This window comes from Oncorhynchus clarkii, chromosome 19 (genome assembly GCF_045791955.1).
Source record: "Oncorhynchus clarkii lewisi isolate Uvic-CL-2024 chromosome 19, UVic_Ocla_1.0, whole genome shotgun sequence".
Lineage (NCBI taxonomy): Eukaryota > Metazoa > Chordata > Actinopteri > Salmoniformes > Salmonidae > Oncorhynchus > Oncorhynchus clarkii.
The window spans coordinates 15,454,698-15,480,233 of record NC_092165.1 but is presented as its reverse complement, the minus strand read 5'-3'; the positions used below and the strand labels follow the sequence as shown (position 1 = coordinate 15,480,233).

The 25,536-nt window shown below is 41.9% G+C and overlaps 2 protein-coding genes across 2 annotated transcripts; both read right to left on the bottom strand.

The window, feature by feature from the left end:
- Nucleotides 1-938: 938 nt before the first annotated feature.
- Nucleotides 939-4,130, bottom strand: LOC139374793 (uncharacterized). The gene is made up of 3 exons (XM_071115934.1): nt 3,667-4,130; nt 3,115-3,242; nt 939-2,935 (listed from the first exon to the last, which is right to left on the bottom strand). The coding sequence occupies exons 1-3, from the start codon at nt 3,920-3,922 to the stop codon at nt 1,661-1,663; spliced, it is 1,659 nt and encodes a 552-aa protein (XP_070972035.1). The 5' UTR covers nt 3,923-4,130; the 3' UTR covers nt 939-1,660.
- On the bottom strand, nt 3,391-24,947 carry LOC139374765 (uncharacterized). The gene is made up of 7 exons (XM_071115897.1): nt 24,473-24,947; nt 23,968-24,098; nt 23,629-23,802; nt 17,416-17,571; nt 10,729-10,840; nt 10,377-10,498; nt 3,391-7,107 (listed from the first exon to the last, which is right to left on the bottom strand). Exons 1-7 carry the CDS (start codon nt 24,729-24,731, stop codon nt 6,172-6,174), a joined length of 1,890 nt encoding a protein of 629 aa, XP_070971998.1. The 5' UTR covers nt 24,732-24,947; the 3' UTR covers nt 3,391-6,171.
- Nucleotides 24,948-25,536: the final 589 nt, after the last annotated feature.

Below are 25,536 nucleotides of genomic sequence, written 5' to 3'. Positions count from 1 at the left end.
AAAGTGGAGTTTATTAAATGGCCATATGTGTTGATTCAAGAATTAAGTATCATGTTTTGGTTTGACGGAGAAGGGTTCCTCAGTTCCTGCAATTATACAAAAATAACCAAGTCAGTGAGCACTGAGTCAATTTTGTATTTAATTTGAATAAATTTGAACACTATTCTTATAGTAGTAAACTGGAAAAGTGATAGATGATTTGATTACTTGACACTCTTTAATGGTTTGGTCATTCAAAAGCATGGTCCCTTATCTGCAATCTCAGAGTAGAAGTGATGATCAAGGACCTGTCTACATAGTGTTATTCATTATTATCTAAAAGGCAAATATGATCCTAGATCATCACTTCTACTCTGAGTTGCTTTGTGGATATTGGACCTGACTTAATACCATGCAGACAATTTTTTACAGTGGCTCACCTCAGTGAGACTGTGTGTGGTCCTGTGCTAATCAGCTGGTTCCTCTGTGGGTTCAGGAGAAGGTGTCGTCTAGACCCTCCTCACACCCCTCCTCATTCATCATCAGCACCTCTGGACCCTCCTCCTCCTGGAAGAGACAGGTGATACAGATTACACAGACATACACTCCCTCAGGTACACACACACAGATAAACACACTTTCAACATGGAGTGTTTACCCATCCCCACTACGCTTGAGTCCTATACTGTAGTTACAGAATGACTTCATTGTTGTTAAACCCATCATGGTGGACATGAATATGTTGTTGTGGGTAAAAATAAGTCAGCTATGATAAGTCAAAAGTCATAATCAGACAAACCTGACTAAACTATTTTGAGGTGTACAGTAGGTGTTTGTTAGTGTGTGGGTATGTGTAGGTATATTTAGTAAGTGTATAATGGTTATAAAGCACTGTTGGATGTATGCAGAATAGGGTGAGATGGGATGTATACTAAAGAGAGTCTCAATGAGTCTTAGAATGAAAAGTCCCATTTTGTGTTTATTAAACATGAACAAGTGTTAAGGTGCCACTCCAGTCTCCTTTTCACCTCTTAACACCTGATTTACTTAGCAAAAAGGCACATCTTAATAGGTGGTCCAGGACATAGCACAAGTGGGTGGGTTAGGCCTTTCTTCTTTTGTTCACTAGGCCAATGGCATCACAACTTCCCATCAAACCAACTCATTGAATGCCTTACTCCATGAAGTTTGCAGTTGTGTCAAAAAACTTTTGTTCAAAACATTGTATTGTTCAACATTGTATTTATACTTGCGATATCACTTTACAACAGGAAAAGTTTAATCACGGGAGGAAGTCTTGAAATACACCATATGAAAACCACATACTTCTCAACAAAAAATCTGCATGAATTCAATAAACTGCATTCATTTTCTCATTAAAAGTGTCTTGGGAAAAAAATTGTTGAATGGAAGTAATGAAACAGGCATTTGTGAACATCTTATATCCGACACAGTACAAACACTATCTATCAGACTTGTTTAGGGTTATACAGTGTAGTGTATCACAATGTCTGGATGCAATATTCTACTCAGGATTATTAAACACTGAAATCCGTTACTCTCATTATTCCAAATGTATCTGTGGCTATTTTTGATTGACATCAATGAAAATTAATCTTAGTCTTTAATGCAGGATTTGATCTAAACATCAGAAGCTATCGATTGGAATGGTTACTTTCTGTTATAGAGTGGAATGTTTTTTCTGCTGGTGTATCCTGAGGTAGCTTCTCTCTGAGAACCTCTTCCCGCAGTGTGTACAGGCGAACGGCCTCTCTCCAGTGTGGACCTTCAGGTGCATCTTCAAGTGACCAGCCTGGGCGAAGCGCATGGGACACTGGGTACAGCTGTAGGGTTTTTCCCCTGTGTGGACCCTCTGGTGCCTCTTCAGGTCACCGGCCTGAGCAAAGCACATGGGACACTGGGGACAGCTGAAGGGTTTCACTCCTGTGTGAACCATCTGGTGCCTCTTCAGGTTGCCAGCCTGGGCGAAGCGCATGTGACATTGGTTACAGCTGTAGGGTTTCACCCCTGTGTGGACCCTCTGGTGGATCTCCACCTTCTGGGGGCAGCTGAAGCCTTTGTTACAGAACATGCAGAGAAACGGTTTCTCTTTAATACCGCCTGATGTTTCTCCCCCTCCCTGAACCTGGGCTCTAGGCCTGTCTTTTGAGTTCAATACCTGATCGAAAAGGACGCGGCTGTGTGAATCGGAATGCCCCATCGACGTTGACACTGGGTCGTGATCCCTGAGTGCGTGCAAAGGGGAATGGGTCGCAACATTTTGATTGGTCTCTAAGCTTTCCCTGTAATCTAAGAAATCTCTGCCCTGTGAGTGTCTGTCTCCTAGCTGACTATCTGCATTCCATATGGGAGGAGGGTCACCCTCCACTTTCACAGTCACTTCATCTATGAGCAGACCCTCCCCTTTCTTATCTAGGCACCCTTCGGAGTATACACTACTACTGTACCGGTTCCAGTCCCCTCTAGACAGATCAGTGTGTGTCTCTAAACCCAATCGCATGTTGCCAGGGTCCATCTCTGTAGCGTAAGAACAAGACGGATCATTGCCAGTCTCTAACACATCACCTGAGTCCAGATGGGAATTAACAGCCCTCATGTTCGGGTTACCGTAAAGTAAGTACTCTGAGCCAGGAGCAGGAGGACATCCCAGTGGCCCCAGCCCCAGTCTCTCTGGGTCTGATCTGTGGTCAGATCCTGTGAGTATAAGGCTTTGTGTTACAGTTAAAGTCTCTGTGTCTGTCTCTGACTTGTGTCTGTCTCTGACCTCCGTGATGCTGCGTTGGGTCCTGGGCTGCACTGTGGCAATGGGGTTCTCTGTGTCTACAGTGTGCACTCCAGCCGTTCCAGTCTGGATGTTTCTACTGTGCCGTGGGTCCTCCTCTCCTTCAGACCTCTCCTGCTTGACCCCAGGACCTGCAGTCTCTGCATCTGTAGACTAACACAAGAAGAGGAGGTTATAACCTAAATTGGATAACAATGTCGTAGGGAAGTCAAACAAGCTCCGCTATGGTAAATGTGCATGTACGCAAGTCAATAGCTGAAGAAAGCCTTGCTGAAATAAACAGGCCATTGATTTACAAAGTAGCATTTTTTATGCAACACTATTACACTAACCTCTATCATGATAACGTGCTGGGTTGAGGTTCCACTCCCCTCATCAGTGATTGGTTGGTCATCTCCCCATGTATTGTGTCCCGCTGGCTTCACAAAGCTCCTGTGGCCTCCAGTGAGATGTCCTTCACCTGAGAGAGTGATTGAGGGAAAGATGGGGTTAAGTCCGGTACTGTCCATGCTCAACTGTATATTGTACCCTGTTGACACTGTCTAGAATTGTAAACAATTTAATTGTTAACGATTTAAGGTAACACTTCTTGATATGCTATTTCTCTATTTATTTCTCTGTATTGTATTATGTTCCATGTACTGTTTTTTTACTGAGTAAATAATAGGAAATGCAGTAAATAGAATATGGTTAGAATATAATATTGTGTCTTTGTGCAAGATAGCTAAGTAATCAGGGGAATTATTGTATACTATCCAAAAACTGACCAAGACCAAATTCTGGGTAACACATCTGAACACGTGCAGAAGAGAGGGGACAGGCACTGAACTATCTATATATGAACGGTGACAGGCCGCGTAGCCTCCGCCTTCTGCAGAGCATACCTCTTGCCATTCCTCTGTACCGGTCGAGGATCTTGATACTGGGACGACTGGCTAGGACGCGGTCCCGTGCCATCTTCAGTTCAAGTAGCTGTAGTTTCCTCCGCAATGACCTGTTTTCTTTCTGGCTTTGAGTTATTTCCAAACGAAACACTGCATAGTCGTCGTCTACGAGTTTACAGATCTCTGCCACGGCGGCATTCGCTAACACCTCCATTATGGAGGCAATTTGCGTGTGGAAAACCATACCGTTAGTCATTGTTAGCTAACGTTAGCAGCTAGCTAGCGTTAACTATATATCTATCACAAAGTCCTGTCTCTAACAAGTATTAAAGACTACATATGGTAAGTATGTGATTCTGTGCCGTTAAATTGGTCATTTTAAGTGCCATGGTTTTAATAAACGTCTAAATAGCAACGATAAACACGCCAACGTGAAAGTTGTTACTCGTAATTTACTTCCGTTTACACCGAAGAGAAATTATGTTATTGGTAGGCGTCATAGAAGGGTGTGGCTAAATAAAGGGTATGCGCGCTGTAATGTGAATTACGGTACTGCTTATCTTTCAAGCAGTCGTCACTAACATCCACAGCCAAAATCATTATTGTCTAAACCCTGCCTATTTCCACAATGTCTCTTCTTAACATTTGATTTTAAAACCAACCTTAACCATAACTTTAATTAAAGACCAAAAAGCACTTTTTTTTATTTAATTCATTTTTACGTATAGCCTAAATGACTTTGGCGGTAGAATCTAGTGGAAACCCTTTCATAGGACGAATGAAAATTACGCCCATTTTAATTCTAAATGATAAACAAGTTCATAAAAAGTCAACATATCAAAAGGACAACATGATTTCTCATTAATTAACAGATTTGACCACCTAATTATAGGATTTAAAGGAACAGGTACCACCTGATTATGCAAAATGTTGTTGGGAGGGACATTATATTTGTTATGACTAGAACAAAGGTAAAACCAAATTCCAAAGGGGGAATGTACAGTGCATTTGGAAATTTGAGCCTTATTCTAAAATTGATTAAATGAATTATTTTCCTCAATCGACACACAATATCCCATAATGACAACGTGAAAACAGGTTTTTAGACATTTTAGCTAATTTATTACAAATAAAAAACTGATACCTTATGTACATAAGTATTCAGCCCCTTTGCTATGAGACTCGAAATTGAGCTCAGGTGCATCCATTTACATTGATCATCCTTGATATGTTTCTACAACTTGATTGGACTCCACCTTCGGTAAATTAAATTGATTGGACATGATTTGGAAAGGCACACATACACCTGTCTATATAAGGTCCCACAGTTGACAATGCATGTCAGACCAAAAACCAAGCCATGAGGTCGAATTAATTGTCCGAAGAGCTCCGAGAAAGGAATGTATCGAGGCATAGATCTGGGGAAGGGTACCAAAATATTTCTGCAACATTGAAGATCCCCAATAACACAGTGGCCTCCATTATTTTTAAATGGAAGAAGTTTGGAACCACCAAGACTCTTACTAGAGCTGGCCACTCGGCCAAACTAAGCAATAGGGGGAGAAGGGCCTTGGTCAGGGAGGGGACCAAGAACCCGATGGTCACTCTGACAGAGCTCCAGAGTTCTTCTGGAGATGGGAGAACAACCATCTCTGCAGCACTCCGCCAAATGGAAGCAACTCCTCCAAACGGAAGCAACTCCTCAGTGAAAGGCACATGACAGCCCGCTTTGAGTTTGCCAAAAGGCACATAAAGATTCTCAGACCATGAGAAAACTCTTTGGCCTGAATGCCAAGCATCACATCTGGAGGAAATCTGGCACCAACCCTATGGTGGTGGCAGCATTATGCTGCGGGGATGTTTTTCAGAGGCAAGGACTGGGATACTAGTCAGGATGAGGGAAAGATGAAAGGAGAAAAGTACAGAGAGATCCTTGATGAAATCCTGCTCCAGAGTGCTCAGCACCTCAGACTGGGGTAAAGGTTAACCATCCAACAGGACAACAACCCTAAGCACACAGCCAAGACAATGAAGGAGTGGCTTCAGGACAAGTCTTTGAATGTCCTTGGGTGGCCCAGCTAGAGCCCAAAATTGAACCCGATCGATCATACATCTCTGTAGAGACCAGAAAATAGCTGTGCAGCGACGCCAACCATCCAACCTGACAGAGCTTGCGGGTCTGCAGAGAAGAATGGGAAAAACTACCCAAATACAGGTGTGCCAAGCTTGTAACGTCATAACCAAGAAGATGCGAGGCTGTAATCACTGCCAAAGGTGATTTCACAAAGTACTGAGTGAAGGGTCTGAATACTTTCCGAATTCACTGTATTTATATAGTGTTAGACTTCAATGACAGTGTGTTGGCTATGCCAGCACACCAAACAACCAATCTGTATAATGGGAGAACGTCCGAGTACCCAGATGCTCAACTGAGGGATATAGTAATAAAAAATATTAGCCCAGGATACTTCACATGATAACTATAATAGTTCAGCTAAAGAATTGCTACGATTTATCCCCATTGTGGGCACTCCTATGCCTGATGAGGTAACTCAGGAAGGAGAAGCTCTTGGAACATAGTTTGCACTTGAAGGGCCTCTCCTTGGTGTGAATGGTCTGGTGCTGCTTCACATACCTTGCCTCCGCAAAGCTCTTCCCACACGTGGGGCAGGCATACGGCTTTTCAGAATCTGTCCTATTGCTTGGCCTCTTACGTTGTGACCCTATGACACCAGAGGAGGTAGAAGCAGGAGACACCACCGCCAGGTGGTTAGTCTTTGAGCTCCCTCCTTGACCTCTAGCCATTGTTTTGGTGTTGATGGGATTGTGTGCTGTGTTATAGGTTAGGTGCCTCTCGTGGTGAACGCCCACCCTGACCCTGTCTGCATTCGTGGGGTTACCATGAGGCAGCTGAGGAAGGCTAGACCCAGGTCCAGGCTTACTATGAACCCAGTCACCAGATATTAGATGAGATCCTGAAGGAAAAGAAAGACTTCCTGATAGACTACCACCCAGGGGATCTCCCACCATTCTCTGTGAAGGCTGACGCCTAAGGTGACCTGCTCTGTTCATCATGGTGGTGTTTGTATCATAGGAACAGGAGGGTCTATCTCTATCAGCCCCAGGTCCTGCTTCATCCCTGCACTGAGACTGTGAAGAGAAGGGTCTGGGCTTCAGACTGGATCCCTGACTGAAGCCTCTGTCTCTCTGATGACCACCAGGACTGAGGTTGTTCAGTCCACCTGTCCACTGGTTGTGTTCTGTGTAGTGGTGGAATCTCTGTCCCTCGTCGGTTGGACCTAGTTCCGAATCGGGACGGAATAACAATGGCTCCTGATCCAGGGTTCTGATCCGGGGCCAGGGTTTGTGACCAGCCTCTTCAGAGGTCCACTCTCTCCCGCCAGCAACACCGGATATCAGCAGGTCTTCATGGACTGCAGACTAAACACACATTTTACAAAAGAGCATATAAAAGGTTCATATAAGAAACTCTTGCTGTACACACAGTAACATGACATATTATAAAATGTTCACCCACAGTCAAGCCCATCTCTAACACTGTGATTCAAGTACCCAACAATATGGACCATTGGAGTTTTATTTAATTTTTTAAAGCCATGTGTTGATTCAATAATTAAGTATAATGTTTTGGTTCGACTGAAATGATACAAAAAAAAACAAACAAGCCAGTCAGCAGAGTCAAATTTGTATTTAATTTCAACTAAAATGGAAATACACTTACATAATGTAAAGTACAGTACTTTTTTATTAAAGAAAACAATACGTTGGGCTGTGGTGGTCATGACAAATTGTCAGCTGGTTATTGTCATGCAAAACTGTCAGTCTCACGTAATTGACCAGTAATTAACATAAACACGTTGAGCATCTCCAGGCCTCCATGCATACAAGCTGCTGATGAACTTTGGAACATCTACATTTAACATTATCAAATCAATTGAATATACACCATCACAATAAAGCCAAGATTTATTTTAGGCCAGTCTAAAGATACATGATATGAAGAAAATGTATTTCAGAAGAATAGAATATGAGTTGCCCTACTGTACACTGTCAAAAATACATAATTTGATGGCTGTGCGCCATGCTGTAGGCTTGTTCATTTAGCAGACAAGATATCCTTAAGTCCCATGCCATTGTGTTATATTATATGATTTTATAGTAAGAAGATTATAATTGAACCTAAAATAGAAATGATATTTTTCCCTTTCCAGAGGAGTGCGCATATTAAGTGTCTATGTTGAACGTAAAATTCATCATTTTGAACAGGTCCTATATGCTAGATTTTCAGTAATTTGGCAACTTTAGTTGTGAATGATACAAACCTTAGGATGCCTTAGAAATCAAAAGATATATGGGCTGCATGATGCGACTCTTGGGTATTGACGATTTTGAGAATATCGCAAAAAAAGCTTGTGCTCGGTTCCTTGCCTCAGGCTGGCTGCACATGCTGTTCCCTCCAGCTTTCATCAAGTGACCATTCTTTCACCAGACTATTCTCAATTTAATCTGAACTAATATGTCAAATTAGTTTAGATCTATAATGGCCCATTATCACATTTGCAGAAACATGGGCAAGAAAAAAATAAAACATATCATCTGTATCGAATAGCGAATGGAGGCCACTTTCCCGCCGCTTCGTCCCATATCCGGTAAACTACGGTTATGTCGCGGCGCAACATGTGATAGATATTCCGCCCAAACTTTGTATGCCATGGGCACTCCAAACCTGTTCCTGCAGCTACCCAGTGCTTCATTTGGGAAACTAAGTGAAATTCTGTAAGAGAAAATCGATAGTAACATGTTTTCACACCGAAACTGTATACGGTATTTCATTAAACTGTTGACAGCGCCTCTCTCTGCGCGCTGAAGAATGTCATGAAGGAGAGCGGGGAGGAGATGGAAGCACATGGTGGTGAGATATTCTGTAGCTAAAGGTAATGTGTCAGCCTAATAATTATGAAAAATATAAAACGTGCCCTATTACTAGGCTATTCAAAATAAAATCAACATTCACTATAATGTAGACTGAATTCGTTTGATTTAGGCTTGGCCAATTTTGTACCAAAGATATCTTATATCTGTTTTTTATCAACTTTTTTTCCATCAGTTTTTATTTTTTTATTTTGACTTTATGATAACTAGGCAAGTCAGTTAAGAAACCGTGGGTTAACTGCCTTGTTCAAGAGCAGAACTACAACTAATCAACTAATCAACCAATCACAGGGAGGTAAGTTTTAAAAGCACATAATGTTTTGATGATAAGTGTTTGTGATTTTCGATGACATTTGCGTTGATGTCAGAGGGGCTAGAAGGACAATAGAGCCCTGAGAACCAGGCCATTAGCGACCTGATGATCATTACCGAGTTGGGTACTACTAACATATGTCCAGAGTGCTTAAAAGGAGATTACCATGACTGGTCACATAGAATTTTATTGAGGTCATGACTCATGAATGCTGGATTACCGCAAAAGCCCTAGTAACAAGTATATATTTTTTTCTCCTTATGGTAACACTTGACCTTTTCTGTAAATCTGGTACCCTCGCTTTGATAAAATGAATGAGAATACTTTGGAAAAGGTTTAACATTACACACAGCTTCATTACTTTGTCAAGAAAACATGAATTAAGGCACTATCAGTTCCTCATTATAAAACAAGCGCATCAAACATCAGGACAATGTTGTCATTTCTTATCAGTGAAGCATTTTAAAAGACCCCATCACACCAACCATCACCATATCATCTACTCTGCTTCATCATACTAATTCTTTCCTCAGTTCATCTGATCCAGTTCCCTACTACATAAAAAAAACATAATTAACTACAAACTAACTAATACTACTCTACACTATACATGGGCCGTGTGCATTTTCTGCTGGTGTAACCTGAGGTAGCTTCTCTCTGAGAACCTCTTCTCGCAGTGCGTACAGGCGAATGGCCTCTCTCCCGTGTGGACATTCAGGTGCCTCTTCAGGCTGGACGTGTGGGAGAAACTGACCCGGCACAGGTGGCAACCGAAAGGTTTCTCCCCTGTGTGGACCCTCTGGTGCCTCTTCAGGCTGGATAAGTGGGAGAAACTGGCCCGGCACAGGTTGCAGCAGAAAGGTTTCTCCCCTGTGTGCATCCTCTGGTGGATCTCCACCTGTTGGGGGAAACTGAAGGCTTTCCCACAGAACGAACACGGGAATCGCTTCTCTTTGGCGCCACCACCTTTTCTGATTCCATCTCCACTACTGTCATTTGTCAATGGGCTTGTGTAGCTATTTAGTGTTGAGGCACTGTCATTGTCGGAGGTCTGGTTTAACATTAGAATAGTATGAGGAGGATGAAGGCCAGGGAGTGTCTGTGTTGTTGCAGGGTCCATGTTCCAGTTGATAGATCCTATAGAAGGCAGGCTGAAGGCAGCATCTGTTACAGGGTTAACCTGAGGCCCCATCAGTCTCTCTGAATCACAACTATAGGAGCAGGACGGAGCATCGCTAGCCGAGTCTGTGTCTGTTCTCTCCCGACTCACAACCACACCACCCCGTCCCTGCAGACCAAATCTACGCCTTGCCCTGGTCTCAGCCAGTCTGTTGTCATGGAAACTAAGTTTGGCTGTTGTTTTGTGTTCGACTGTCTGTTTTGGGTTGTGGTTAACAGTGTTGTTCCCCAGCCCGGCATTAAGGATGCTGTCCCATCCACTGACCTCCACTATGTCGCCTCTGGCCCTGGCCAGCTCGGTGATGTCGTCTCCTCGACCCTTGGCTGCTCCGGTCTGGGAATCCAAGATGGCCGCCCAGTCTCCTTTTTTAACCTCCAGCCAATCACCTGAAGGAAGAGATTAGAAAATAGACTTTTAAAAAACATGGCAGAGAACTCTACATATGGAGTTTTTTTTAAATCAATTACCTGGTCAAGTTCATGCATTGTGTGTTTTTGTATGTAAACATAAGTTGTATTGATTTCATTTTCTGAAAAAATAATAGCCAGGCACATTACTATTTCCATTGAAGATCTATTACTGTATGTAGGCTACTGTATGTGCATTTCTCCCTTACCTTGCTCCCCCATCTTTAGTCCACTCAGCAGGTCAATGCTCTCTGGTCCATCTTCTATTGTCTCCTCTTTGACCAGCAGCAGATCAGGCTTCCCATCCTCCATGTCTACTGACTGTAAGAGATACAGAGTGAGAGGTTGTTGGATCAAGAAATCTGATACGAGCACCCTGCTATGAAGCAGCTTCTGATTGGGCAATGGAGAGATTGCTATGAATACTATACAAACATGTTAGTTGATTTTATTACTTGATACTCTTTAATGGTTTGATAATTCAAAGACATGGTCCCACACTTAAGACAAAATGAATCAAGACCAGGACCCGCATCCACAATGTGTCTCAGAGTAGTAGTTCTCCTATTCTAACGGGTAAAAATAAAAGCTATGCTTGAAGCATCTTTAGTCATAAGAGTCCCATCTAGTCTACAGATATTTAGGAGACCTCATGAGCTGTCCTAACTAGTTGAGCAAGTGTCTTGATAATAGAAAAGGTCAGCGAGTCAGTGGTTCCTTGCACCATAGGCAATGACTTTGGAGTTCTTGAAAGAAAGTGTTTATATTTGAATATGATCAACTCATAAATGATGTAGACCTACCTGCAACAGTATCTCTTGCGCTTTTGACAATGATTTCACATTATATGCCTAAATTGTTTTAACCACTAGGCTAAAGATTATTTCAATAACCTACATTATGTTATTTTATGTTATCCCTTTGGAGCGCAATATCACCTTGATAGACGTTGACAGTCTATCTTTAAAAAATATATACTTAAATTGGGCATGCCTGTAGGTTTGGAAATTGAAAGCATTAGATAATGTTGCATAAAATGTTTGAAAGTCTATCATTTTCACATGGTATGGCCTATGTTAACTTTGATTATGTTCAATGAAAATGATAGACTGTTCAAACGTTTTATGCAACATTATCGGCAAGTTGGTTGATGCCTACTGTGCCAAAGCGATTTAGAGTTGTTAAACAGTAGTGACGAATGTGTTGATATAACTGTAATAGCCCATTGACAAAATTCAGTTTTTAACCACCATCAGAATTGGTTACAAAAAAGGTTATGCATGCAAAAAAATATTAGGCAAGAATTAAGAGTAGGCAAAGTAATTGTATTAGGTGAAAATTATATTAAACATTTTACCATTGCAACATTTGATACTTGTCTGAAGCATTCTATAGTCCAAAGCAGGCAATACCTCATCGTGATGAGTTATTCCCCATAATTCTAAGTCCTATGACCGAAAAGAGCTTCTGGACATCAGAACAGCGATCACTAACCTCGATTTGGATTAATATTTCTACTTCAACGAGTCAGAGGAGCAGGACCTACTGCTCACCCCGGACCAGGCCCTAAGAACGAAGACTCGGAAAATAAAAAGACTGCGCAACAGAGGCCAACTTGCAGGCGCCCTGACAAACTACATAGGCGAATACATAAACCACCTCTAACCCCCCTTCTATTTGCAAATGTACAATCACTGGAAAACAAACTGGGCGAGCTCCATTCGAGACTATCCTATCAACGGCACCTGAAGAACTGTAATAACCTATGGTTCTCGGAGTCTTGGCTGAACATGAACATGGATAATATACATCTGGCAGCAGTAGGACAGAATGGCAGCATCCAGTAAGCTCAAAGGGGAGGTGTATGTCTCTTTGTTAACAACAGCTGGTGTGCGATCTCTAATATTAAGGAAGTCTCGAGGTTCAGCTCTCATGAGTTCGAATACCTCATGATAAGCTCTAGACCATACTATTTACAAAGAGAGTTTATCTATATTTTTCATAGCTGTCTATTTACAACCCCAACAAGATAATGGGACTAAGACCACACTCAAAAAGCAGTATAGGGCCATAAGCAAACAAGAAAATGGTCATCCAGAGGAGGTACAGTGATTTTAATGCAGGAAAACTGAATCCGTTTTGCCAAAAAGCTCATGTGAGAGAACCTGTTTAAAGTTCTAACATTCACAAGGCCGCAAGGCCAGACGGATTACCAGACGCGTAATCAGAGCATCCGCTGACCAGCTGGCAAGTGTCTTCACTGACATTTTCAACCTCTTCCTGACCCAGTCTGTAATACCTACATGTTTTTATTTTTTTATTTGACCAGGCAAGTCAGTTAAGAACAAATTCTTATTTTCAATGACGGCCTAGGAACAGTGGGTTAACTGCCTGTTCAGGGGCAGGCAGAACGACAGATTTGTACCTTGTCAGCTCGGGGATTTGAACTTGCAACTAGTCCAACGCTCTAACCACTAGGCTACCCTGCCGCCCCATGTTTAAAGCAGACCACTGTAGTCATTGTGCACAAGAACGCCTCGGTAACCTGTCTAAATGACTATCGCCTCGTAGCACTCACATCTGTAGCCATGAAACGCTTTTAAAGGCTGGTCATTGCTCACATCAACACCATCACACCAGACACCCTGGACCCACTCCAATTCGCATACCGACCCAACAGGGCCACAGATGACACCATCTCTATTGAACTCCACACTGCCCTCTCCCACCTGGAAAAGAGGTGACAATGCTGTTCATTGACTACAGCTTAGCGTTCAACCCAATAGTGTCCTCAAAGCTCATCACTAAGATTAGTCCCCTCCTGTACTCCCTGTTCACCACAACTGTGTGGACGCACACGACTCCAACACCATTAAGTTTGCTGACAACACGACGGTGGTAGGCCTGCTCATCGACGACGATGAGACAGCCTACAGGGAGAAGGTCAGAGAAGTGGCAGTGTGGTGCTAGGACAACAACCTCTCCCTCAACGTCAGCAAGGCAAAGGAGCTGATCATGGACTACAGGAAAAGGAGGGCTGAGCATGCCCCCATTCACATCGACCAGACTGTAGTGGAGTGGATTGAGTGTTACAAGCTCCTCAGTGTCCACATCACTAAGGACCTATCATGGTCCACACACACACTAACACAGTCATGAAGAGGGCATGACAATGCCTCTTTCCCCTCAGGAGGCTGAAAAGATTTGGCATGGGCCCTCAGATCCTCAAAAAGTTCTACAGCTGCACCATTGAGAGCATCTTGACTGGCTGCGTCACCGCTTGGTATGGCAACTGCTTGGCATCCAACCACAAAGCGCTATAGAGGGTAGTGTATACAGCATAGTACCTCACAGGAGTCAAGCTCCCTGCCATCCAGAACCTATATACCAGGCGGTGTCAGAGGAAGGCCCTAAAAATTGTCAAAGACCCCAACCACCCAAGTCATAGACTGTTCTCTCTGCTTCCGCACGGCAATCAGTACTGATACACCAAGTCTGGAATAGGGCTGTTGCAGTGACCTTACCGCCACACCGGTGGTCACGAGTCATGAAGGCAGTCAAATTCCGTGTGACCTTTTTGTCACGATAATTAGGCTTCTCCAAGCTCTGATGCTGCTGATGGTCATTAGTAGAATACCAAACTTGCTAACTGCCTGGTACTCAGCACTCTATTGTCCCTCTAATCACTCTGGCATCAATGCAAATGTAATCGAAAATCTAATCAAACACTTCATGAGAGTCCATAAGCTCATGTTGCGTAACATTTCTATGGCTATGAAATTGTGTAAAAAAACAGAGTGATGGCCTCTTAAAAAAAGGAGGATCCCATCAGATTTCTATAGGCTAGGCCTACTATATTTATTTCTCAACTTTCCTATTATTAAGCATATTGCTTCTCTTTACAACAGGAGTATAGCCAACCTGGCTGGCATGAAAATGAACCACGGATATTGCGTCCTCCATTCTCTATTTAAGTGCATAGATGACATGTCTTTTTTTCCCCTGCCCATTTCGAGACAGGTGCAAAATAATGGTCCATTTCTAAATCAAAACGGATTTCACACATATATTATTTAGTATATGTAAAGATAAAATTAAATCAAGAATAGTCTGATGGGTGACTATTAGCTTATCACTTGTTAATTATATATTATAACTTGTGAATGATGCCCAGCATAAGGCAAGAAAAAGATACTTAATAAAAAAAAAATCATAATCGCACACCTCATAGTCCATAGGCCTGTTTGAAGGTTTGTAATCACAACTAAAAAGTGGTCAAATATCTTCTTAAAATTAAGCACATTAATCCACTTTACAAGGGGTGTAGAGCCTAAATGGCATATATAAGCAGCGCCTGAGTTTCATGCATAATTGTGTGGTCACTTTTGATAATGGGGTTTTCCCGCCAATGGAACCTTCACGCTTATAGCCTACTGCCGTGTGCGTATTGCTGCGCTTATAATGTGAAGAAATAGCCTAATATTTTTTCAACATTTTAAGCTAAATGTTCTGATCTGTTGCGTCAGCCACATTGCGTAACAACGTTTTTTTTGATGCTAGTGGTTGTATTAATTTGAGATATATCGAATCCCACAACTGTCCCCAGACTATGTTTGGAATATTTATTTCTCGTACAGAATATAATAGGCCAACTTTTGTACTATGAGGGATAATAGATTGCCAAAGGCTAGTGCTTTTGCTGTACGTTAGGTCTGATCATCTTGTTGGCTGACGAAAAGTAAATGTGGACAGTTCTTCCAATATCTTCAATATGCACCTCGGAATTGGATAAGAACGTGCTCAGTTGCGTCCCGATGTGTCTGTCTTCACTTGTAGCCTGTGAGAAAGACCAGATCACGTGATAGAGGGCAATGTGAGTGAGAAATGCTACGGAGCATGCAGCAATCAGGGTGAAGGGCTGCAAAAGGCATGGATTTTTTTTAGGGTGCACTATGGCCACACAAGGGGATGCCGCCGGGAAATTCAAGGCATTATCAAGTGCTTCTCAAATTGTGAATGAGAGACTGACGAAGTGTGTACAGCCTGCGCAAAAAAAAGAAAGCAGAGTTCATGCCTTTCAAGCGACAAAAGAAAATCATTTAGAGTCGCATCATGCAGCCTTACAATGTATTACAAATCAAAACATGAAGCCCAACGTTTGTAGAACAACTAAAGATACATTAATAACTCTAAATTAAACATGTAGGAGTACCTATTTTTGGTAACCGCTCAACACAGAATAGCCGCATGTGCGCACTCCCTCAAATGGTTTGGAGAAAATATCCTTTCTATTTATTCAGCTTTGTTCAATTGTATTCTTCATACTATAAAATAATGCCACGGAATAAGCAAATCTTGTCTGCTAACTGAACTAGTGTAGCCCACAGCCATTTGGCATAGCCAGATCAGGACCTAACAACTCAGAGTATGCTATTCTGTTCTTCTGAAATAGACTACATTTCCTTCATATCATGTTTCTTTAGACCTGTCTAAAATAAATAATGGATTTGTTGTGAAGGTGTAGGCTATATTACATGGATGTATTGTGAAGGTGTAGGCTATATTACATGGATGTATTGTGAAGGTGTAGGCTATATTACATGGATGTATTGTGAAGGTGTAGGCTATATTACATGGATGTATTGTGAAGGTGTAGGCTATATTACATGGATGTATTGTGAAGGTGTAGGCTATATTACATGGATGTATTGTGAAGGTGTAGGCTATATTACATGGATGTATTGTGAAGGTGTAGGCTATATTACATGGATGTATTGTGAAGGTGTAGGCTATATTACATGGATGTATTGTGAAGGTGTAGGCTATATTACATGGATGTATTGTGAAGGTGTAGGCTATATTACATGGATGTATTGTGAAGGTGTAGGCTATATTACATGGATGTATTGTGAAGGTGTAGGCTATATTACATGGATGTATTGTGAAGGTGTAGGCTATATTACATGGATGTATTGTGAAGGTGTAGGCTATATTAAATGGATGTATTAGACTTTTTAAATGTAGATGTTCCAAAGGTCTGCATCAGTGGCTTTTATGCAGGAGTATGGAAGCCAGGAGATGCTAAATGTGTCTATGTTAATTAAAGGTCAATTACCGTGAGACCGACAGTTATTTGCTTGACAATCACCGGCTGACGAAATTTCGTGACCGCCACAGCCCTAGTCTGGAACCAACAGGACCCTGAACAGCTTCTATTCTCAAGCCATAAGTCTGCTAAATAGTGAGTTAAATAGTCCGGGAGGCTATTTGGTTAACTATCTTCATTGACCTTTTTGCACTAACTTTTTTTTGACTCATCACATATGCTGCTGTTTACTATCTGTCCTGTTGACTAGTCACTTTATTCCTAGTTATATGTACATATCTACCTCAATTATCCTAGTACTGGTACCCCATGTATCGTTACTCATTGTGTATTTACTGTTATTCTGTTGTTACTTTTCTTTCTCACTGCATTGTTGGGAAGGGCCCGTAACATTGTCAATGAGCGTCATCACTATCTTTCCTTTACGGTACCTCAAAATGTCCTGATTACCAGCTGAGAAACTTTTAAGAGTTGATTTTACTCCTGGCTCAGAGTTTGTCTGAGCAGTGTCTTAATATCATCCTAAAACCTACTCTGAGCTCAGATGTCTTAAAACAGGTTATAACCAAATTCCTGTGACTTTTTCTGAGACACTTTGTGGATACGGCCCCAGGGTAGTCTCAGAGTAGAAGTGCTGATCGAGGATCAGGTCCCCATCTGTCTATATTGTCTTATTCATCATGATCTAAAAGGCAAAACTGATCCTAGTTCAGTACTCCTACTCAGAGAGGCTTTGTAGATCCGAGCCCTGACCTAATACCATTCAGACAGTAGTCTACAGTGGGCTCACCTCAGTGAGACTGTGTTTGGTCCTGTGCTGTTCAGCTGGTTCCTCTGTGAGTTCAGGAGGTGGTGTAGTCTGGTTGTCCTCCATGACGATGGTCCCCTCAGGGTTCCTCAGACTCTCCTCCTCCTTCACCAGCAGCACCTCTGGACCCTCCTCCTCCTGGAAGAGACAGGTGATACAGATTACAGAGACATACACTCCCTCAGGTACGTACACACACAGATACACACTTTCAACATGGAGTGTTTACCCTTCCCCACTACATGAGTCCTGTACTGTAGTTACAGAATGATAAGGGAATTTACATGTTAAAAGATAATGATTAAATAATTCCACCCTGAAACCTAACTATTAGGGATTATAGTTTATGTAGCATGTATAAGGAATAATTAAAGTATTAAATGTATGTCCAACTAGGTTCAGAAGAGAACTGGGAGGGAGAGAAATGTGTGTTTATATGTGTGTCTAAGAAAATACCGAGAACAATTAAACTGTGTTTGACCCGACCTGGCTAGAACTCTGAGAAACATATGATAGGACAGGGAGTACTTCTCAAGGTTTCCCTAATCTCGGGGGAATGGAACTGTCGGCTGGGTAGTGATACACAGTGGTGAGAACTCTGGAGAAGGATACAACTCATCTACTGTTCGTGTGTATGTATGTGCGTAGGATATCTACTGTTTGTGTGGAAGTATGTGCATAAGTAAGGAGCAAGGTATAAAATGGATGTCTTTGAATAATGGACTTCAGAGTGCTCTCGTGAATAAACATTTTGACTATTGTAAGCTGTGAACTCTGTCTGTTTCATTTAAACCAGAACCTTGCAAACTCTGGGTTGCAGACTGAGTAGATTAATTGAAGTTTATGAACATTGATAACAAAATTCTCATAATACAGAATGACTTCATTGTTAAACCCATCATGGTGGACATAAATATGACGTTGTGGGTAAAAAAAAAAGATGTCAGCTACGATAAGTCAAAAGTCATCATCAGACAAACCTGACTAAACTATTTTGACATGTACAGTAGGTGTTTGTTAGTGTGGGTATATTTAGTACGTGTATATTGGTTATAAAGCTCTGTTGGGTGTATGCAGAATAGAGTGAGATCAGATGTGATGTATACTAAAGAGAGTCTCAATGAAAGTCTTGGAATGAAAAGTCTGAGTTTTAAATACACAATATATAAACCACACATACGTCTCAACTAAAAACTGCATGAACTTGATAAACTGCATTCATTTACCCATAAAAAATAAGGTAGTTGAATAGAAGTAATGATACAGGCATTTGTGAACATCATATAGCCTACACAGTACAAACACATTATGAACATCTTGAAGAACAATCTGACCTTAATAGCCATGTACTCTTATCTCAACCTGGCACAGCCAGAAGAGGACTGGCCACCCCTCAGAGCCTGGTTCCTCTCTAGGTTTCTTCCTAGGTTCCTGCCTTTCTAGGGAGTTTTTCCTAGCCACCGTGCTTCTACATCTGCATTGTTTACTGTTTGTGGTTTTAGGCTGGGTTTCTGTATAGCACTTTATGACATTTGCTGATGTAAAAAGAGCTTTATAAATACATTAGATTTTTATTTGATGCAACGTACTTTTTAGTGTTAATATATTTGTATTTAACCTTTATTTAACTAGGCAAGTCAGTTAAGAACAAATTCTTATTTACAATGACGGCCTAACCCAGACGATGCTGGGCCAATTGTGCGCCACACTATGAGACTCCCAATCACGTCCGTTTGTGATACAGCCTGGAATTGAACCAGGGTCTGTAGTGACGCCTCTAGCACTGAGATGCAGTGCCTTAGACCGATGTGTCTTAGACCACTGCCTTATATATCACACAATGTCTGGATGCAATATTCTGCTCAGGAATATTCAACACTGAAATCTGTTACTCTCATTAATCCAAATGCATCGGTGGTTCTTCTCTTGACAACAATGAAAATTAATATGTACTTAATGATTGGAATGGTTACAAATCGTGTTACATATTGCTTAACATGTCAGCTACATATTGCAATATAATTTTTAGATTACATTATATCGATATTTGACTCCAATTACCGATTTATAAAAAATACATTTAAAAAAAGTTTCATTATTATTACTTTTTTGCTACTGTAGGTAGCGGTAGCTGGCGCTAGTCGGCTGTACCTGCGGAAAAAAATTCTGGTATTTTTCATCCTATAGCTTGTTCTCCATCTTCTTTTTAAATAGTGAGCCAACATGTTTTCAGCACTTTTATTTCCCAGATTTATAAAAACTAGTTCTCACGCTCTCTCATCTCTCTGCAGCAGACATATAATGAGCAATATGTTTGGAACATCAAATTGCAACATCGAATCGGAATACATACACAATTGTGAGAAGTGTAATAAATATTGTATCGGAACCTAACTATTGTGATAATATTTTATCATGAGGTCCCTGGCAAATTCCAGCCTTACTTTCTATGTTATAGAGTGGAATGTTTTTTTCTGCTGGTGTATCCTGAGGTAGCGCCTCTCCCAGAAACGCTTCCTGCAGTGCGTACAGGTGATGGGCTTTAGCAAGCTACATTATCTTCTGTCGAGGGAGGAATTGGGTTTTCAGAGTGTATATTTATTAATTCTGAATACATTTGTTCCTTTTCTATTATCTCTCTTTTCTTTCTCTGCATTGTTGGGAAGGGCCATAAGTTCGCATTTCACTGTCAGTCCACACCTTCGGAAAGTATTCAGACCTCTTGACTTTTTAAAAACATTTTCTTACATTACAGCCTTATTCTAAAATTGATAAAATGATTTTTTCCCCTCAATCTACACACAATAACCCAAAATGACAAAGCACATTTTTTTCTCACATATATAAAATAAAATATATAATGAAATATCAATTTTAAATAAGTATTCAGACCCTTTACTCAGTACTTTGTTGAAGCACCCTTGGCATTGATTACAGCTTCGAGTCTTCTTGAGTACAACACTACAGGCTTGGCACACCTGTATTTGGGAAGTTTCTCCCATTCTTCTCTGGAGATCCTCTCAAGCTCTGTCAGGTTGGATGGGGAGCGTTGCTGCACAGCTATTTTCAGGTCTCTCCAGAGATGTTCGATCGGGTTCAAGTCCGGGCTCTGGCTGGGCCACTCAAGGACATTCAGAGACTTGTCCCAAAGCCACTCCTGCGTTGTCTTGGCTGTGTGCTTAGGGTTGTTGTCCTGTTGGAAGGTGAACCTTCGCCCCAGTCTGAGGTGCTGAGCACTCTGGAACAGGTTTTCACCAAGGATCTTTCTGTACTTTGCTCCCTTGATCCTGACTAGTCTCCCAGTCCCTGCCGCTGAAAAACATACCCACAGCATGATGCTGCCACCACCATGCTTCACCATAGGGATGATGCCAGGTTTCCTCCAGATGTGACGCTCGGCATTCAGGCCAAAGAGTTCAATCTTGGTTTCATCAGACGAGAGAATCTTGTTTCTCATGGCTTGAGTGTCCTTTAGGTGCCTTTTGGCAAACTCCAAGCGGGCTGTCATGTGCCTTTTACACATGAGGAGTGGCTTCCGTCTGACCACCACCATAAAGTCCTGATTGGTGGAGTGCTGCAGAGATGGTTGTCCTTCTGGAAGTTTATCCCATCTCGACAGAGGAACTCTGGAGCTCTGTCAAAGTGACCATTGGGTTCTTGGTCACCTCTCTGCCGATTGCTCAGTTCGGCCGGGCGGCCAGCTCTTGGAAGAGTCTTGATGGTTCCAAACTTCTTCCATTTAAGAATGATCAGGGCCACTGTGTTCTTGGTCTACGGACAATTCCTTCGACCTCACGGCTTTGTTTTTTCTTTGACTTGCACTGTCAACTGTGGGTCCTTATATAGACGTGTGTGCCTTTCCAAATCATGTCCAATCAATTGAATTTACCACAGGTGGACACCAATCAAGTTGTAGAAATGGCTCAAGGATAATCAATTGAAACAGGAGGCACCTGATCTCAATTTCGAGTCGCATAGCAAAGGGTCTGAATACTTATGTAAATAAGGTATTTCAGTATTAGCAAAAATGTATAAAAAAAATATAAAAGCCTGTGTTTTGCTTTTTCATTATGGAGTATTGTGTGTAGATTGATTGAAGAAAAACTATTTTATCCACTTTAAAATAAGGCTAGCGTAACTAAATGTGGAAAAAGTCAAGGGGTCTGAATACTTTCCGAAGGCACTGTATATGCAACAAACGTACATTATGGGAAACTCGTCTCACATTCAGTCATAGTTAGTAGAATAATGAATGGATTTGCAAAATCTTGGCACTGTCAACTTTTAGAAGGTTAGTAGGAAAATGTATAATTTAAACCACCTAAATATATTCACATTCACTGAACATTTAGTGTTTAAAACACAAACATTCATTTCCCAACTGTTTTTTTCTATAATCCTAAAGGCTCTTTATCATTTTCCATACTTTATATTGTAATGCATTCAACATTGTGCAGGTCCACAATGGAATTGGGCACCTGCTATTTGAGGTCTCATCTGGTTTAGAAATCAAACTCTGGTTTTCTGATTGCAAAGCACATGTTACAACATGTTACAACTGTTTTTAGAGAAGATTGTACTGCAAGGTATGCTATATGATTTGGCTAATATGCAGCCATCATTTTTAGACCTCCATTCATGACACACACATCTTTCTATCTACATGCTTTTATTGGGTTTCTATGCAAATTATATGATCAAATGTTTATTTAAGCTTGCAGCTAGTTACTTGAAATGAGACAAAACATGATTTAAAAAATTGAATTCACTGACAAAGCTAATGAAACACATTGACATTTACAGTAGCTGACTAGGCTAGTCAAAATAACATTTGCTAGCTTTCAATAAGTTGGCTAAATTGTAAACGGCGTTATCTCTTCATAAAATCAAGACAATTCATGTTGCATGCTGCATATTTCCAGTGCACTTAAACAGATATTTATCTTATTTCAGTCTTTGGGAGTTAGCTATATCTGTTCCCCTTCATCAGACAGCAACATGCGTTTTCACAAGAGGCAGTGTTTACGTCGTAGATAGAAGCAGTCCATTGGCTGCCTTCATCACAAGGTGTTTGTGCTGGAGTTCTGATTGGTTCAAAGTTAAGCAGTTTAGAAAATTTGCCCAACAGAATTTTGGAATATACTTTTTATGAGAAAATGAGTAAGAATGGAAAGTACCAACACATGTAATAGTGATCATAAGAATGTTTTACTGTCATCAGCTCCTCCCTCGACAGGGATCAATCAACTTAATGTTTTTCGGCCCTCCACCTAGTCTCTATCTTGTGTGGACCTTCATGTGCCTCTTCAGATGGTGCTGGTGGGAGAACCTCTTATCACACTGGGGGCAGCTGTATGGTTTCTCCCCTGTGTGGACCCTTTGGTGCCTCTTCAGGTCACAAGCCTGGGCAAAGCGTTTGTGACACTGTGTACAGCTGAAGGGTTTCTCTCCTGTGTGGACCCTCTGGTGGATCTCCACCTTCTGGGGGCAGCTGAAGCCTTTGTTACAAAACATGCAGAGGAACCGTTTCTCTTTACTATTGCCTGATGCGCCTCCCACTCCCTGGCCTCTAGCCCTGTCGTTTGAGTTCGATACCTGATCGAAAAGGATGTGGCCGTGAGAATCGTAAGGCCCAATCGACGTTGACACTGGGTCAAGATCCCTGCGCGAGTGTAAAGGGGAGTGGGTTGCAACATTCGGATTTGTCTCTGAGCTTTCCCTATAATCTAAGAAACCTCTGCTCTGTGAGAGTCCGTATCCTAGGTGACTATCTGCATTCCATGTGGGAGGAACCTCACACTCCACTTTCACTTCATCTACAACCAAACTCTCCCCTTTCTTATCTAGGCACCCTTCATCAGAGTATACACGACTACTGTACCGGTTCCAGTCCCCTCTAGACAGATCAGTCTGTGTCTCTAAACCCAAGGTCATGTTGCCAGGGTCCATCTCTGTAGTGTAAGAACAAGATGGATCATGTAACGCGTCATCTGAGTCCCGTTGGGACTGAACCGTCCTCGGGCTCTGATTACCGTAAAGTAAATACACTGAGCCGGGAGCAGGATCAGATGCTGTGTGACAGACCAGTCTCCCTTGGTCTGATCTGTGGTCAGATCCTGTGTCTAGCCTTTGTGTTTCAGTTAAAGTCTCTGTGTCTGTTTCTGTCTTGAGAACGGCGTTCAGCGTTCCACTGACCTCCATGATGTTGCGTCGGTTCCTGGGCTGCGCTGGGGCGGTGGTAGGGTCCTCCGTGGCTACAGGGGGTGCTCCAGACGCTCCAGTCTGGATGTCTCTGCTGTGCTGTTGGATTTCCTCTCCTTCAGAACTCTCCTGCTTGACCCCAGGACCTGCAGCCTCTGCATCTGCAGACTGACAAAAGAAAAGAGGAGGTTATTACTGGTACATGAATTTAATTGTATAACAGCATCTTAGAAAAGTCTTACAAGCTCCCCTATGGCAGATGTACATGTAAGCAAGTGAATAGCTGAGGGGAACCTTTCTGACATATTTTTTATATAACACTATTACACTCACCTCTATCACGATAACATGCCGGGTTGAAGTTCCACTCCCCTCATCAACAGTGATTGGTTGGCCATCTCCCCATGTATTGTGTCTCGCTGGCTTCTCAAAGCTCCTGTTGCCTCCAGTGAGATGTGCTTCACCTGAGAGTGAATGGGGGGGGGGGGGGGGGGGGGTTAGCTACTGTTGACAGTTTTGACACTGTCTAGAATTGGTAAGGATGTAAGGTAACACTTAGCATAACTAGTTGATATACTTTTTATTGATCAATGTATTATGTTCCATGCAACACATTGCGTTCGTTGATTAAATAATAGCTAATGCAGTAAATTAATCTGGCTAGAATATTATTTGTTTCTTTGTTCAAGATAGCTAAGTAATCTGGGGAATTATTGCATACTATCCAAAAACTGACCAAGACCCAATTCCAGTTAACACATGTGCAGAGGGGAACGGGGCGACAGGCACCGAGTTATATATGGATGGCGTTAGGCCGCACAGCCTCAGCAAAATGTACCTCTTGCTATTCCTCTGTACCGGTCGAGGATCTTGACACTACTGGGACGACTGGCGACGACGCGCTCCCGTGCTACCTTTAGTTCCAGTAGCTGTAGTTTCCTCCTCAATGCCCTGTTTTCTTTCTGGCTTTGAGTTATTTCCAAACGAAACACTGCATAGTCGTCATCTACGAGTTTACAGATATCTGCTACGGCTGCATTTGCTAGCACCTCCATGATGGAGGCTATTTGAGTGTGAAAAACCATACAGTTAGCCATTGTTAGCAGCTAACTAGCGTTACCTAAAAAAAACGTCTATGAACCAAGTCCGGCCTCCAACGCGAATTAAAGACTACATGGGGTATAAGTATGTGATGCTGTGCAGTTAAATAAGTCATATGTTGAGTTCCATGTTGTCAATACACGTCTTAATATCAACAATAAAAACGCTAATGTGGAAATTCTTCTTGGTCACTGATCACTTCCGTTTACACTGAAGAGAAACGATGTTATTGGGTGGCGTCATAGCTCAAAGGGTGTGGCTAAATGAGAAGGATATGCGCGCTGTTGTTTGAATTACGGTACTGTTTATTATTATCTGCTAACAATGGCTAACTGTATGGTTACACATCAAATCTCCTTCTTTAAAGTTTTATGGCAAACTACACCTATTGGTATTGAAACAAAATATTCCATTGCGGGAAGGGGGGTTAAACCGAGATCATACAAAATACATAAAAATATCATTCCACTCCTTCAGTCACAGTTTAAATCCCATTCCTAAACAGGCTCAGGTGCCTGTGAGGATGGAGCATTACATCGACAGGATTCCTTGTAATGCCTCTGCTGTCAAATTCCTGAGTCCCAAAAAACATGTTGAAGCAGTGAAGAGGGTGGTAGAGAAAGGTCGGTACAGGGTGAGGGATCCTGAGAGGATTTCTGTGAGTAGGCAGAAGCTAATAGAGAGTGATGGAAAGAATGTGCTTCAGTAAGGTAGGTTTCTTGGCATTCATAGCTATGGTTGTCAATTGTACTGCAGAAATGGATCGAAAGTTGCCGAAAATAGAGGTTGTGGTGGCAGCGG